Source organism: Trachemys scripta, chromosome 2 (assembly GCF_013100865.1).
Source record: "Trachemys scripta elegans isolate TJP31775 chromosome 2, CAS_Tse_1.0, whole genome shotgun sequence".
In the NCBI taxonomy this organism is placed as follows: Eukaryota; Metazoa; Chordata; order Testudines; family Emydidae; genus Trachemys; species Trachemys scripta.
The window spans coordinates 218,012,936-218,029,714 of record NC_048299.1 but is presented as its reverse complement, the minus strand read 5'-3'; the positions used below and the strand labels follow the sequence as shown (position 1 = coordinate 218,029,714).

Below are 16,779 nucleotides of genomic sequence, written 5' to 3'. Positions count from 1 at the left end.
AAGCTGGCTCGAGGTACTTTATTTCATATTTCCATCTGCCAGTTTATTTCATGAAAGGGAAGATTGTCCTCTCACCCAATAAATTCATCTTTTTTTATTACAGAAATGTTACATTAAATACTAATAACAGTGTTTCGAGGGATCAGTTAAAGGATATAACAGGCAATTAAACAACTTCAATTATACCATAATGTTCTGTGTAGATTTGTTTCAACAGATTACCACATTTCTACTGAAATTATATTCATGAGGGGGTTAGCAATATTTTAAGCATATGTTCCAGGACTATGATCCCCACCTTGGATAATAATAGCAATCTAAGATGTATGCTCTCATGTCTCACAAATATCATAGTTTCAGCTCATTTTTCCATGTATTATTGAAACAAGGACTGCTTTCCTGTTTTCTTTTTGAGCCACTGGAGCTGGAAGGAGTAAAATTCAGCAAATGTGCTGTAATAGATAAGAACCGAAAACACTGTGCTTGAGGACTTCACCTATGTTCACAGATTTATAGTTTATTAAAGAGCCTGGTTCAAATAACATTAGTGCTGCATCAAACTGACAAACCAGAACACTGGAACCCAAGGCTTGCATGCACAACAATACCAGTCTGGGGTTGAAGGACTCAAACATCTAGGCCAATTGCCTATCCATCTAGCCTTTTCTTTTTCCAAAGTTCCCCCTGCCTCCCATCTTGAGCTCCCACCCTTTGATGGGTTGGTGTAGAACAGCTCTCCTTGCAGTCAGGAGGAAATCTGTGCTAACATCAAAAGGTAAAGTTGGATCTTAATGGCCTGATTGTGATCCAACCTAGACTGCTGGAAATCAGAAATATGTTAATCTAATATATAAATGGCTTCAGTGGAGTTATCAGACCATAAAAATGATTTGTCTAACTTGTTTGACAGTGTTCATGATTACAGCTTCTAGACAAGACTTTCAAAAATGATCATATAAAGTTAAGCTCCCAAAGCAATATGTAGGCACCTAAATTGGTGGCATTTTTTGAAAATCAGGCCAAGTACCTAGCCCAGGGGTAGGCAACCTATGGCACGCGTGCCGAAGGCAGCACACGAGCTGATTTTCAGTGGCACTCACACTGCCTGGGTCCTGGCCACCGGTCCAGGGGGCTCTGCATTTTAATTTAATCTTAAATGAAGCTTCTTAAACATTTTAAAAACTTTATTTACTTTACATACAACAATAGTTTAGTTATATATTATAGACTTATAGAAAGAGACCTTCTAAAAACGTTAAAATGTATTACTGGCACACGAAACCTTAAATCAGAGTGAATAAATGAAGACTCGGCACTCCACTTCTGAAAGCACGACCCCTGACCTAGCCATTCTATTTGACTTAGGTAGGAGTTTCTGTGCTCTCAGCACTTTTGAAAAAAGCAGGTAACTGATTTAGGTGCCTATACATAACTTTAAGAGGTTAATATAGGTGTCTTTGCTACCTGTATAGTCTCGCCCTTTAATGTTTCACAATTTTCACCTGGCCATACCTTACCTAATTTGGAAATTAAATTCCATTTGTTTAGAAGACATCTGCACAGACTAATTTTTAATCCCAGTTTTTTGTAATGGTGCTGAGCATGATCTATCCTCATCTATGTTGGCTGTTAACAATGGTTTCTGCTTTATGTGGTTTAACACCCATTGGCAGCAATAGGTAATTTTTCTAGAGTAGACTAGAATGTAAAGACTGTTTTCCTGAAGTGGAAATGCCATGAATCTAATCTGCCTGCATTTAGCATTTGAGGCTCCAATTCAGCAGAGCTCATAAACTTGTGCTTAATTTTAAACAGATGCTTAAATCACATTTACCTCAATGGGAGTTAATCACTCGCTTAAGAGCTTTGCTGAATCAGGACCTAATTATCTGTTGTCCAGAGAGAGATTGATGCAGAGGCCACTGAAGACAGTGGAAAAGACTCCTGTTGACTTCAGTGGGTTTTGGACAAAGTCTGGAAATATAAACTCCCTTCCTTTTTGATCTTTTCTTCGTTTCATGTCTTGGTTTTCAACCCATTACTTTTGGAAAGGTTTTTGGCACCTATATTCTCTTTGACCTTCAATATTTCAAAACATCTGTCATGTCTCCTTTTGTTTTTCTCTTTTTCTAATGATAATTCCAGTTCTTACCACTCATTTATAAACTCTGATTCACTGTCCTTTCATTAACTCACACTGTAGTAAGAAGAACAGGAGTACTTGTGGCACCTTAGAGACTAACAAATTTATTAGAGCATAAGCTTTGGCAAGACCCCCCCCCCCCAATAAGAAAAGTAAGGATTAAGGACCTTGCTTTTTCAGGTTAGTTAAAATATATTGTGGCTATATTTTCCTTCATATAAGTAAAACCATGCATATACTATAAATTATTTTCTAAGAGACAGAACATTCTGTCAGGTAAACATATATTCCAGGCAGCTGTAAACCTGTAGCACTATCCAACAAACTAGAATAGTTCCTTCTTCTGAGCCACTTTGGATTCATGAGTAAATATGTATTTAAATGTTCTTCAAAGGCCCATTTTAAATTTCCTTTCTCCAAAATACCAACTTATTATGGACTTGCAGCTCGCCAACATTTCTTTCTTTAAATGGAAGCTGGGTTCGAGTACATGAAAACATCCCAATCTAAGGCAATAGCTCTATTTATTTTATTTTTTTCGCAACTATAATTTTAAAATGGGTGGACCAAATTTTCCGTACTCTTAGGAAAGCAAAAATAAAAGTGTTCCAAGTTGAGACCTTGAATGCCTAACTTTAGACCAGAGGAAAATGCACTAAGTCTGAGTCATAAGGACTCTCAAGGGATGCATTTTAGAAACTTCAACTCAGCCTTAATTACGGCTGCATAAATGTGTCATACTGTTAATATTTGAGAGAGCACCTTACTGAATCTGTTAGTACTCCACTGCTGAAAGAGAAAGCTCTTACAAACAAATTGGTTAAAAGGATAAAGTCTTTTTGTATATAGTAAACAATTTGGTCTTTAATTGTTGAGTGGATAGCACCACATAATCCTGTAGAGCATATTAGTGACTTGATTGTTCAGTGCGGCTATGTCTCACTGCAGTGCTCTCCAACACTTCTCCCCTTCATTTTCACCACAGATAAGCGGGAAAGAGTTTGGAAGACACAAAGCTAGTAATAATGGCAAAAACCATGAAAGCTTTCCTCAGTTTTTACATAGTCATCAGACAGAATGCCTACTGCCTTCAGGCGTTCTGTGCAAAAATAGCTATTTTATAGAAATTTCACAAAGTGAAATCTAGGGTGTGTGAAATCACAGAAGACTCACTTAGGGCCTGATCCAAAGCTCAATGAAATCAATGGAAAGACTCCAGTGATTTCAAGGTTTTGGATCAGGCACTTAGATGGGAACATGAATAGACTTCAATGGGAGCTTTGTCTGAATAAGGACTGAATAAGGCCCTCCAGGATTTGGCCCATATTGTTTGTCAGAAAGTCACTTTCTAAGTCAACAAGTACCAGCTTGCACAGTTAATTAATGCACTAGCCATTCACCTCTTTTGATCTAGATTCACAGTTCATCTTATGCCATGAGGAGTGTAAATCAGTGTGATGGTCTTCTCCCCAAAATGGCTGCAAAACTGGAATCAGCAGCTTTTGCTCCAGAAATGCCCAACTTAGACAAGAATAACAGTTGTGCTGCACAGCAGGACTGAGGTGCTTTGGTGGAGCTTTGCGGGACAAAGCTTTTCTTTACTCACGTTAAGCCTGCTTTAGTCAATGCTATTAAGTCCTGACTTTCACAAGTGCTATGTTTACACAAACAGTAATTTGCCATTTTATCATCACTTAGCAGCATTTGCAAACATGGAGTTCTACCATGCCACAAATGATCATATCTGTACACACACACACACACACACACACACACACACACACACAGAGCCAGCCATGCAAAGAAAAGGTTTTTTATTGAACGTTTGACAACCCAATTATTTTGGAAAAATTTCCAAGCTTAGAACAAAGTTTTGCTTCATAACCAACCTTCTGTTTGGCATTTTTAGCCAGCACAGAGCCAGAAGTGGTTTCATAAAGTTAACTATACTACTAGATTTCTGACATGTGGAGTTGCTGGACAAATGTGTGAGTTATACACTTGAGGCATTAGAGGCTAATAGGATTCTTTTTTTTTTTTTTTCTTTTTTTTTTTTCCCCCTCATTGCATGGAACTTCTCCATTTCCTGATGTGTCACGGGCAGCAGGACTGACAGGGCCCTGAAGCCGAGCATTGTAACAGACAGCAAAGGAGTTTGATAATGGAGGACATCCCACCGCAGCAGAAGAATTGAATTTGTAGCTCTCAACATCAATTTGTTCATTCTCACTGGTCAAGTTCCACAGCAACTCTGATCTATTACTTGGTGTCAGGAGCCTAGTCTGAGATACTCCAGCAGGCTTGAGAGGCAACGCAGCAGCCTCAAGATCACTACATTGAGATCTTGTCAATTCTCAGGACTTGTCTACAGGGCCCTGCAGTGCCGAGCATGGGAGTGTGAATTGCAAAGTAACTAAGGTGTTGCACTGTAACTGACCCATACAGACCCTGCTAGCCAAAGTAACAGATTTCTAGTTTGCATTTATGTAGTCCTGTGAACTATGTAAACATGAAATAGGTAGCTAGTCCTATTTGAAACAGGCCTATGTTATTGTCAACTAGGTACCTTTTAGTTCACGCTATCAGGGTCTACATGGGCAATTACAGTGCAATCCTCTGCCCACACTGCAAGGCTGTGTATACAAACCTTGGCTTCAGATGGAACTCATGTGCCTGGGCCATGAATGGACACTTCAGTGGGCAACCCTGGGAGGCTCCATAATCCAGAGAACACTGATTTTGCAGCCTATTCAACCAACCATGCCACATCTTCTACCTTTCGAAATTTTGGCCCAGTTAATCTTGTCTATTTCATTTCTATAATTATATGATCTATAGTTCACCCAGGCAGATTTTACAATGAATTATTAAACATGCATATGCAGTATACATCTTTAATAGCTTGTGGCTTTATATTACACTTTTTTCAAGATTGGGGACACATTGTTAATGAGAAACTAAATCCCCTTCCCCTTTCTTCATGCTTTTTGCTTAGTTCAAATGTTAGGATGAAGCAGGACACAACCCTTTTCTGATCAGCCACTGTGTGTACGCAGACAGAGTATTATAAAAAATTAATTTACAATGAAGAGTAACATTTCAACTTTCTACAACCAATGAAAATTCACCAGCCACATCTTTGGACAGGAAAAGAAAATCATGTGAAAGTTCTGAGGGATAAAAAGAAAAAGGGCTTTTCCAATGTCAATATGCATTTCAATTCAGGCCATATCAAATAATATTTAGTGATCTGTCAGCCTGATTTATGACATGAACAAGGTGCTGCCAGACTACCAGTTCCCAGAACTTGGGAGTTTCTGTGCTGCTCTTTCACAGTTCAAAGGGAAGAGTCGCCCAAAAGAACTGTGATGGTGCCTCAAGGGATTTAGTGTGAGGGAAACCAGGAGATAGCTGGCAGTAATCTGCTACGAAAAAGAGTAAACGTAGCTTGGCAGGAAATGCCCGGAAAATGTGAAGTAAGGAAAGAGTGAAGCAGAGTGAAAGCCAAGGCTGTGTTTATGGAATGAAGCTTAAATTATAGCAGTATCAAGTCTCTTCCAAACCAAACCAAACACCACAGAGAGGGAAACTGGCTCTAAATAAACTCACTGCTCTGTTAGTGACTTCCTCTCCTGAGTCACTTACTATCCTGGGCAACAGGATCACCTGCTGTATTAAAATTCTATATTTTTATTTCAGTTTCTGGTTGTATTCCCACTCAGATTTATTGCTGCTTGCTATAAGAAGGAGCTTCAATTAAAATCTATTTACATATGTGAAGGTGAAAAAAGGTCATATAGTTTAAAATGTATAACTGATTTGATCAATGTCCTAGACATTTTATAAGACACAATAATAAAATCTCAGAAAGTCACACCGAATAATTTGTTTCACCATACTTTTACAAAATCTAAGTAGAAGTGTAATTGACTTAAATGTACAGTATTATCTATGGATAAGATTCAGAAGAGAATTTAGCAACTAAATCAATACTTAACTTGAAGCATATGCTTAAGTCTCACTGAAGTCCATGTGCTTAAAGTTAAACATATGCTTACATGATGCCCTGAATAGGGATGGGCTTCTGCATAGTAAGCAAGCTTGGATTTCAGGCATGTCACTAGAAAAGTTGTACAAGAAACTTCTACTTCTGGAAAATGTGTTACCCTCAGAGGTGAAAGTAAGCCGGTACCGCCCGGTACGGTGTACTGGCAAAAGCCAGTGTGCTGCGCCGGACCAGACTGGCTGATGATTTAAAGGGTCTGGGGCTCCCCGCAGCGGCTGGAGCCCGGGCCCTTTAAAGCGCCACCTGAGCCCCACTGCCGGAGCCCTGGGGTAGCGTGGCAGGGCTCCCATGGTGATTTAAAGGGCCTGGAGCGCCGCTGTGGTAGCGGTGGGAGTCCCGGGCCCTTTAAATCGCCCCTGAGCCCTGGGGCTCACAGCCGCCTCTGCAGCTGGGAGCTCCGGAGGTGATTTAAAGGCCCCAGGGCTCCCAGCCACAGTCGGAGCCCAGGGGCCTTTAAATCTTGATTTAAAGAGCCCTGGGAAGTTAAAGGCCCTGCCTCTTCCAGTTGAGGCCATGCCTCTTCCAGTGGAGGCCACGCTCCCTGCTCAGGACTCCGGAGTACTGGTAAATCCTTTAAGTTACTTTCACCCCGGTTACACTGCAGATATGAGGCATATGTATATAAATAAGGGTGGAGAGGACATTAAGTGGCAGGAATTGTTATGGCCATACCAAAGCAGGAACACAAATTCACGAATGAAAAATGGAGCAGTTTAGGAAAAGTTAACTATGCAGTTTAGACCTGACCCAAGGTTTGGTCTCAGTTGAATAATTGGTGCTTGCCTGGTAGTTAGTTCAAATTGACAGTGACATCAGAGGCAGTGCAGCAGTAATATCAGCACTTTTGTGAACCGCTACAGACCAGTTTCTCCAGTCTACTGGCCACAGGCATGATTTCCCAAGTCCATCAGCCTCAGCCCTGTGTATGTAATCCCAGTTTTACTTCTTCTCATTTGAATTTACTCACATACTTCTTACAACATTGTTTGGCAATGATTTATTACAAGAACTTATTCCACACAGGTGTCTGGTTTCTGGGTCCCACAGCAAACTCAGTGCCAGAGAGCAGATGGTAACATTTAGCTGCCTTCTGCGCCTGCATGGATAAAAATATCTGAAGACCCTGAGCTGTGTGCTAACTAGCTCAGAGCAGGTCTAGATGACCTTGTGGTTAGCACACTGGTAGCCAACATTTCCCTACACTAGCACTCATGCTGTTGCTCCAATTCGAAGAGCTGAACTGGCGGTAGCAAAGAGTGGAAAATTTTAAGAAATTAAGGCCAGTGTAGACCAGGCAAGAGTGTGCAATGAGAGACTGTTCCCTGAAAGAAGAAGGGGAGAAGATAGTAAGAGTGAGAAAAAGCTGAAAATCATTGCTAGAAAATTCAACTCAACAAGATCTGCGCAGCTCAGGGGAAGTTACATTGTTTATTAACAATTCTGTGCTCTTTTAGCCATGCCAGAAGACACAAATTGATCATTTCAGTTAGAAAGTGTGGGCCTGCTTCTCCTTCCATTTGCACCAGCATAAATCAGGAGTAGCTCCAGCCAAGAATGGGAGTTCCTTACCCCCAGTGGTAGGGTATTCAGGCTCCATTGTTTTAGTTAAGACCCGTTTCTACATCAAATCAATCATTTGACTTTTTAAAAATAATATTTACCTTCACAGGCTGATACTTTCACCCTGTTGAGGGCCTTTTCTTCTTTATCCTTCCCTTTCAGCCCCAGCCCATGGGCTACTGCTAGCTCCTGAGTGCTGAACACGAGATCTATGAGTCCATTCAACAGGCTAACTTCCTGGTGGGATTTCTGCTCTCGTGCTTTTTTCACCACATTGTATAGTTTGTTGGGGTCCACAAGCACTTGCGAGTACCTCTCTGGGTTATCGGGATCAGTGATCAAAGGCTTCAAGTATTTATCCTAGAAGGATAAAAGAAAACAGAACGAGAAATAAAAGTGAATTTGAAATTCTTGTGCATTTAGGCATTTCAGTTGCTCTTTGCAGTGGGAAATAGATCTTTTAAAAATAAAAACTAATATGAAAGCTAAAGAAATGCAGGTGAGTAAAAGAACAAAGATCATTCAGCTATACAGAATTGTCAGTTGCTACAAAAATATATTAGATTGTAAGCTACCCTGTTTCCCTGAAAATAAGACATCCTCCGAAAATAAGGCCTACTTACAGTTTTGCCTCTCGTTGTAATATAAGGCATCCCCCCGATAATAAGACCTCCCCGATAATAAGGCATCCACCGATAATAAGGCATTTTTCATTTCTGAAAAATAAGACATCCCCTGAAAATAAGACCTAGCGCATCTTTGGGACCAAAAATTAATATAAGACACTGTCTTATTTTCGGGGAAACAGGTATGTAAATTTGTGTAGCTCCACTGGTACAGGATTGAGTTTTAAAATCCATGTGTAATTTCATAAAAAATAGGCAAGCCAAAGTTACTTCCAATTGTTACACCTTTGAATGCAACCACCACAACTCTCTAATCATTAGAAATTCAAGACTGACATTATTTAGTGGGAAGTGAGATCTCTTTAAGTGTCCGGTAATGTAAAACAAACAGGGAGGGACAGAGGCCTTCAAAATATAACTATTTTGTAGATCTGTCTGATTTTCTAATCAATTTCTGATTTTTTTCATTTGAAGTATTTACATCTGATGTCATTCCAGATGTCATAATTCTGTAATCACAGCTAGAAAGGAAATACATAGGATTCTGAAAATCTCTGCAGTTCTACAAAGGCCAACTAATAATGCTTGCCTACCTAAATTGTAGGTGCACATTAGTAGTTGAATAGATTTAAGAAGTTGTATTCATTAAATCTGAATACTATTCAAAACTATTGCAGATCTAGATGTTATCCTATATCAGAAAAATCAGAAAGAAATTGACTATGTATTTGCCAATTTGATAGATAAAAAACAATTTTATTTGGAACAAAACCAGATCCTCTTATCATGCTCTGCTAAAACTCATTTATATTCCCCTCCAATATATTTAATAGGCAGCAATTAAATCTTTGATCTACCTTTCACTTCACTGGCTTACCTGCCTTATAATGAGACTTTTATTGATTTGTTTTTTGACCTATTCTCATGGTGTCTGTAAGCATGACTTGAAAGCAGATGCAGAACAGGAGTTACATGACTTTTTACTTGTGATTGGGAAAATTTATGAAAATCATTGTCTGGTGTAATCGACTGTGGAACATTAATTCTCATTCTCTGTTACATGTATTGTCAGCCTAGGTATCACAAACAGGTCCAGGGGGTCACAGCCACCCTCCTTTTCTTTTTGGGTAGATAGCGGTTGGGGGGTGGGGGGAAAGGCATTGAAACTTTCTTCTGTTGTAGCATGGGGTCACAGTGTGGAACGATTAAGAACCATTGATCTACTAATGCTGGTCTTACCACACCAAGACAAGTAGGCTTCAGATATTTTTAGTAGAGACAGTATTTATCATGTGTTAAAGAAGATGAGATCAGTGGCAAAAGGAAGAAGGCTCCTTGAATCAATAACAGCCATTCCTTGACATGGAGCTAGAAATTGGCCGAATACAGATCATGGGATTAAGCAGTATGAATTTGACCAGTAGATTGCCTTCTCCCATTTCAGCTGGCCAGCAGTCTGATCATCTCTCCTCATACTAAGACCTCTCATTTAATCTAGTTTAACTATTGCAACTATGCAACCACTACAAGAAGGCTGAGGTTGGTGCAGCACAGTACAGTTTCAGGCTCTGATCCCAAACCCACTAAAGTCAACGGAAAGATTCATATTGGCATTTATGGGTTGTGGATCAGACTCTTAACTCCTAATTGTAGGAAATTCAAAATATTGACATTTATCATTAAAAACCCCCTCTCTTTACTAACTGAAATATAACAAACACCAATGTTTGGGTGCAAGCATAATAAATAATAAATACGTTTTCATTTAAAAAATATATAACTGTCCAATTTGATCTAGCCAGATTCAGTCTTTGTTGAAGGAGTGATACTTACAGGGTAGATAATGCAAACTGACATTGACCTCAGAAGCAGTGCAGCAGTAATATCCTCATTTCAGTGAACTGCTACAGACCAGTTTCTCCAGTCTACTGGCCATAGACTGGATTTCAATCGGCATCAGCCCTGCACAAATTAGCTCACCTTTTCTTACATTAAAGTAGAAGGAATCTCCTACCTTCTGTTTGCACATGAATTCTCTTATTTCCTTCTTACAGCATTGTTTGGCAATGATTACAAGATCTTATTTTAAACAAGTGTCTGGTTTCTGGTCTCTGTCCTTATTCCTAAGACACTTAGATGGCCTGAGCTCCAGATATCTAAAAGATTACTAAGGCTCTGGGATGAAGACTGTTTGACAACTTCGTTCCTCTGACAAAACTGAACTCTCTGCAATAAGGGTAAAATTTGTCTGTGTAGGAGACAGTGCTTTCTCAAGTGCTGATCCATGCCTCTGGAATGAACTCTCACAGGAATAAGGGCCATCACAAACCTCACCACCTTCTGCTGTATGTATAAGGTTCATTTTTTAAACCTGTACTCTACGTCCATACACAAAAATTACTGTTTGCTATATTTATTTAAACAATTCCAAAACAAAGCACTCCACTGCATGTTTCTTCCCCTGGGGAGAGGACAAAAGAGTACAAACATGTCAGATACTAGATATGTTGCTTAACATGTTACTGGAAGGTGTTCAGATACTATGGCAATGAGTGTGGTATAAGAATTTATATAGACTAGAACAGACAGATGTGTTAAGCCACAGATTCCTGAGGAAAGACCGTGGAAGATGAAGACAGCTATTGGTTTTTGAGGCATTAAGAGAGGATGCCCAAATTATTCTCCTCTCTCTCCTGTATCATGTTACCATGGTCCATAAAGCATTTACTTGGTAATTTGCCTCTGATCATTGTTGTAGTTTCTCTGAGAAATCATCATATGATTATAAATACATGATTTGAACCATACTTGTATGATAATACAGGTTGTTTCTCCAATTTCTGGCTTGAAGTGTTTTCTTCATGACATTCAAGTATTATTGAGAGGAAAACATTTGGCTTTGTAGCTTGAGGTGTGATATTATATTTGAATTTAATAGAGGGCCTGTCTCCTGCAGGAATATCCATGGGGGATGGAGGGGAGAGCAAAAGGGCAGGACATCTATGTAAATTTTACCTCAGAGAGACATGTCTGATCCTTCCATTGGGAAGGGAGGGTTGTTGCCCACTTGCACTGGTGCCAGGCCCCCCATTTCCTTCAGATTCCTAAATGGATCTTAACAGAAAGTCCAGGCCACCCCAGTAGAGGGCCCTTGATTCTTTGCTGGCTCTAGGTCAATGATGATTCCTCCAGCAAGATTCCCATAACATAGAGGTGATCCTTAAGAGAGCCACACCATGGAGATGGGCTGCAGAAATATAACGGCGCCTGGAACTGTATTATTTCTCTGCCATGAGCTCTTCAAGGACTCTATGCCTCCTTTCCACAGCTTTATGCCCTGCCCCATTTACTCCTCTTTCAGATTATAACCTTCCCCCATGTAGATCCCAGCACTCAAGAAGTGTCCCCTTCCTGGTCCATAAGAAGAGGCTGTTGAATCACCCCTCCCCTATCTACGAGAGATAGGGGGTGCTAGAATACAGAGATGTCTTCAGCATGCAACTCGAGAGGGAGCATTGGACCTAATGCTATTATGAAAGCATTAATTTTAAATGGCATGCCATGAACAAGGAAACCACTTAAGTCACTGCAGCAAGTTTCAAATCTTGCACATTTTACCAAAATATGGATTGTGTATATACTTGGAAGGATTAGATTTTTATCAATAAATATCAGTAAATGTCAATTTCACCATACATACAGGTGAAAAAAATGTTTCCATCTATAACTGAAATTTATAGAAAGGCAAAGAAAGATATATGCTGCTTGAGAATTTACAGTTTGATTTAAGGATATTTATTTTGTATATTTTGACATGTGATGTTGACAATTTGTGTTTTTAGGGTTATAAAGCTTTAACTTTTTGAATCTAAACATCTACTGTCATTAAATATGTTGGGAAAATAACACAGCAGAGCACAGACTATCCAACAAATTCTTGGACTGCATTGGAGACAACTTTTTATTTCAGAAGGTTGAAAAAGCTACTAGGGGGGAAGCTGTTCTAGACTTGATTTTAACAAATAGGGAGGAACTCGTTGAGAATGTGAAAGTAGAAGGCAGCCTGGGTGAAAGTGATCATGAAATCATAGAGTTTGCAATTCTAAGGAAGGATAGAAGGGAGAACAGCAAAATAGAGACAATGGATTTCAGGAAGGCAGATTTTGGGAAGCTCAGAGAGCTGATAGGTAAGGTCCCATGGGAATCAAGACTGGGGAAAAACAACTGAGGAGAGTTGGCAGTTTTTCAAAGGGACACTATTAAGGGCCCAAAAGCAAGCTATTCCGCTGGTTAGGAAAGATAGAAAATGTGGCAAAAGACCACCTTGGCTAAACCACGAGATCTTGCACGATCTAAAAAATAAAAAGGAGTCATATAAAAAATGGAAACTAGGACAGATTACAAAGGATGAATATAGGCAAACAACACAGGAATGCAGGGGCAAGATTAGAAAGGCAAAGGCACAAAATGAGCTCAAACTAGCTACGGGAATAAAAGGAAACAAGAAGACTTTTTATCAATACATTAGAAGCAAGAGGAAGACCGAAGACAGGGTAGGCCCACTGCTTAGTGAAGAGGGAGAAACAGTAACAGGAAACTTGGAAATGGCAGAGATGCTTAATGACTTCTTTGTTTCGGTCTTCACCGAGAAGTCTGAAGGAATGCCTAACATAGTGAATACTAATGGGAAGGGGGTAGGTTTAGCGGATAAAATAAAAAAAGAACAAGTTAAAAATCACTTAGAAAAGTTAGATGCCTGCAAGTCACCCGGGCCTGATGAAATGCATCCTAGAATACTCAAGGAGCTAATAGAGGAGGTATCTGAGCCTCTAGCTATTATCTTTGGAAAGTCATGGGAGACGGGAGAGATTCCAGAAGACTGGAAAAGGGCAAATATAGTGCCCATCTATAAAAAGGGAAATAAAAACAACCCAGGTAACTACAGACCAGTTAGTTTAACTTCTGTGCCAGGGAAGATAATGGAGCAAGTAATTAAGGAAATCATCTGCAAACACTTGGAAGGTGGTAAGGTGATAGGGAACAGCCAGCATGGATTTGTGAAGAACAAATCATGTCACACCAATCTGATAGCTTTCTTTGATAGGATAACGAGCCTTGTGGATAAGGGTGAAGCGGTGGATGTGGTATACCTAGACTTTAGTAAGGCATTTGATACGGTCTCGCATGATATTCTTATCGATAAACTAGGCAAATACAAATTAGATGGGGCTACTATAAGGTGGGTGCATAACTGGCTGGATAACCGTACTCAGAGAGTTGTTATTAATGGTTCCCAATCCTGCTGGAAAGGCGTAACGAGTGGGGTACCGCAGGGGTCTGTTTTGGGACTGGCTCTGTTCAATATCTTCATCAACGACTTAAATATTGGCATAGAAAGTACGCTTATTAAGTTTGCGGATGATACCAAACTGGGAGGGATTGCAACTACTTTGGAGGACAGGGTCATAATTCAAAATGATCTGGACAAATTGGAGAAATGGTCTGAGTTAAACAGGATGAAGTTTAACAAAAAGACAAATGCAAAGTGCTCCACTTAGGAAGGAAAAATCAATTTCACACATACAGAATGGGAAGAGACTGTCTAGGAAGGAGTACGGCAGAAAGGGATCTAGGGGTTATAGTGGACCACAAGCTAAATATGAGTCAGTGTGATGCTGTTGCAAAAAAAAGCAAACATGATTCTGGGATGCATTAACAGGTGTGTTGTGAGCAAGACACGAGAAGTCATTCTTCCGCTCTACTCTGCTCTGGTTAGGCCTCAGCTGGAGTATTGTGTCCAGTTCTGGGCGCCGCATTTTAAAAAAGATGTGGAGAAATTGGAAAGGGTCCAAAGAAGAGCAACAAGAATGATTAAAGGTCTTGAGAACATGACCTATGAAGGAAGGCTGAAAGAACTGGGTTTGTTTAGTTTGGAAAAGAGAAGACTGAGAGGGGACATGATAGCAGTTTTCAGGTATCTAAAAGGGTGTCATAAGGAGGAGGGAGAGAACTTGTTCACCTTAGCCTCTAAGGATAGAACCAGAAACAATGGGTTTAAACTGCAGCAAGGGAGGTCTAGGTTGGACATTAGGAAAAAGTTCCTAACTGTCAGGGTGGTTAAACACTGGAACAAATTGCCTAGGGAGGTTGTGGAATCTCCGTCTCTGGAGATATTTAAGAGTAGGTTAGATAAATGTCTATCAGGGATGGTCTAGACAGTATTTGGTCCTGCCATGCGGGCAGGGGACTGGACTCGATGACCTCTCGAGGTCCCTTCCAGTCCTATAATCTGTGAATCTATAAATAATTCTCTGACCCTCCATAATTTCCTGCAACTGTAAAAATTTAAAATTGATAAAAAGTTAAAAACAAAACAATATTATCCACTGAAATTATATAGAAAAAATGAGTTCTGCCAAGCCTACTTATGGAGGGTTGTTTTTATGTTTGTCTCTCATGGAATTATAGGACCAGATTTTGCTCTAAGGGTCAAACCAGAGAAGTGCCATTAATACCAATGTATTAACTTCAGACTGATACTGGTATAATTGAGAGCAAAATAATCACAGCCCCTAATGTTTACTACTTTGGCTGAAATTATTCACAGGAAAAGCATTTCCTTCACTTCACTTTGTGACTCCTTGTCCCGTTTTCAAAGGGTGGGAGGTGCCCACGATCCTTTGCCACTTCTTCTAGTCCACAGCACAGGTTCCGAGGTCTTGGAGTTCCAGTCCTTTTCTCTTCAAAGTTCTCTTGACAAAGTATTTCCATTGTATGCTAGGTATTCCACATCCTTTCCTGCAGTTCTCTTCCTCCCATGCTTTGTTTGATGGTCGTTCTTCACCCTTTCTTATCACATTTCTAAGCCTGCCTCAAACATGTGTTCTCCAGCCCAAGAGTCCTAAATTCATCTTTCCCCTAATTTCTTCCATGCGCACTCTGTCTACCCTCTGCTTGCCTGCTAATCTCCTCAGTATATTATTTTCTACTGCCTGTTTCTTCTCTTTTTCCATTTCCGTAAGACCCACTGTTTCCAAACCAGGCAGGGTCAAACATACGCAACATACACTTTTCCTTTTAGTTTGTTACTTAACTGCTCTCACTGAGGCCCAGGCACACTGGGTTCTTCTTTTCAGTTCTCCAGATCTCTCTCCCATGGCACCAAGTGTATTTCCCAAGTACACAAATTCTTTCTTTTGCTTCAGCTTCTCTCCTGAAATATCAATCAACAGCTCTTCTTCCACCTTCTCTACTTCAGATTTCTTTGTGTTTACCTTCAAATCATGATCTTCAAACACAGATGCCTAGTCTGATCCCATATTTACCAATTCCTCTTTGCTATAAGCCAAAATGGCCAGATTGTCAGCAATATATATGAGTTTTCTCTGCCTTTCCACAAGCTTGGTTCTCCTGCTAATGAACTCCATAACTAGAACAATAAGAAATGGACTCAGCACGTTGCCTTGTCTCAAACCCACCATCACTGTAAAACTCTCTGAAATTCCATGTATCATTACCACCTTAGCTCTTGACCCTCACTTCAGCTCCCCTATCTTCCCTGCTTCTTGCATCCCCCCTCCCATCCATCTCAATACTCCAAACACCAACTCCTGTGGAACCAAGTCATAAGCTCCCTCAAGATCAATAAATGCTACATAGCAGTTATGCCCTCCATTTATCGTTCTTTCAAACTTTTGCCTCATTGCAAATATTACATCTGTAGCACACCTTTCTTTCCTAAAGACATGGAGAAGCATTTCCATCAATTAATTGAAATTAGCATTCTGTTTATAGCATGAGCAAGCTTTTTCTATTTCTCTAGTTCAAGGTGAGCTCTGAGGCCTCCTGGTGATATCAGATACGTACATGTGAAAAAAGAGAGAGATGAAGAAAAAAGAAAATAAAGACAGAAAAGCTAAAATAAAGAAGGGATAAATATGAAGAAAAGGAAACAAATATAAAATGAATGAAAAAATAGGAGAGAAGGGACCAAGAAAAAAAGGGGACTAAAGATATATAGGAAAGGAAGAAAGAAGGGTTAATAAATGAGGGGAAACACTCAGCAATAAATGATAGATAACATTGATAATATTGAATAAAAAAAGCTAACTAACCAATTATGGACCTGATCCACCAGGTTTTACTAAGGTAAAACTCCCTGTGGACTGGTGCACAGATTTCCCTGTCCAAGAAAATAAAAGGTCAGTCAGTCAGTTGTGGTCACTTCTTCCCAGAGCCATCTTTATGAGAATTTACAAAGAGTCTAAGCAGAAACAAAAACAGCTATTGCAGAACAAAGGCAGCAACTACAGTCAAGAGTTTCCTCATACAGATCTGTCGGCAGGGCTCCAGCTCATACCCAGGTATTTCTCCCTCCACTCTTC

General features: G+C 39.9%; 1 protein-coding gene across 1 annotated transcript in view; it reads right to left on the bottom strand.

Moving 5' to 3' along the window:
• Positions 1-16,779, bottom strand: part of LOC117873507 — a 97,338-nt gene that overhangs the window by 2,605 nt on the left and 77,954 nt on the right. The window contains exon 4 of the mRNA XM_034762965.1: positions 7,871-8,129. Within this exon, the coding sequence (XP_034618856.1) occupies positions 7,871-8,129 (259 nt within the window). The remainder of the gene's footprint in view (positions 1-7,870; positions 8,130-16,779) is intronic.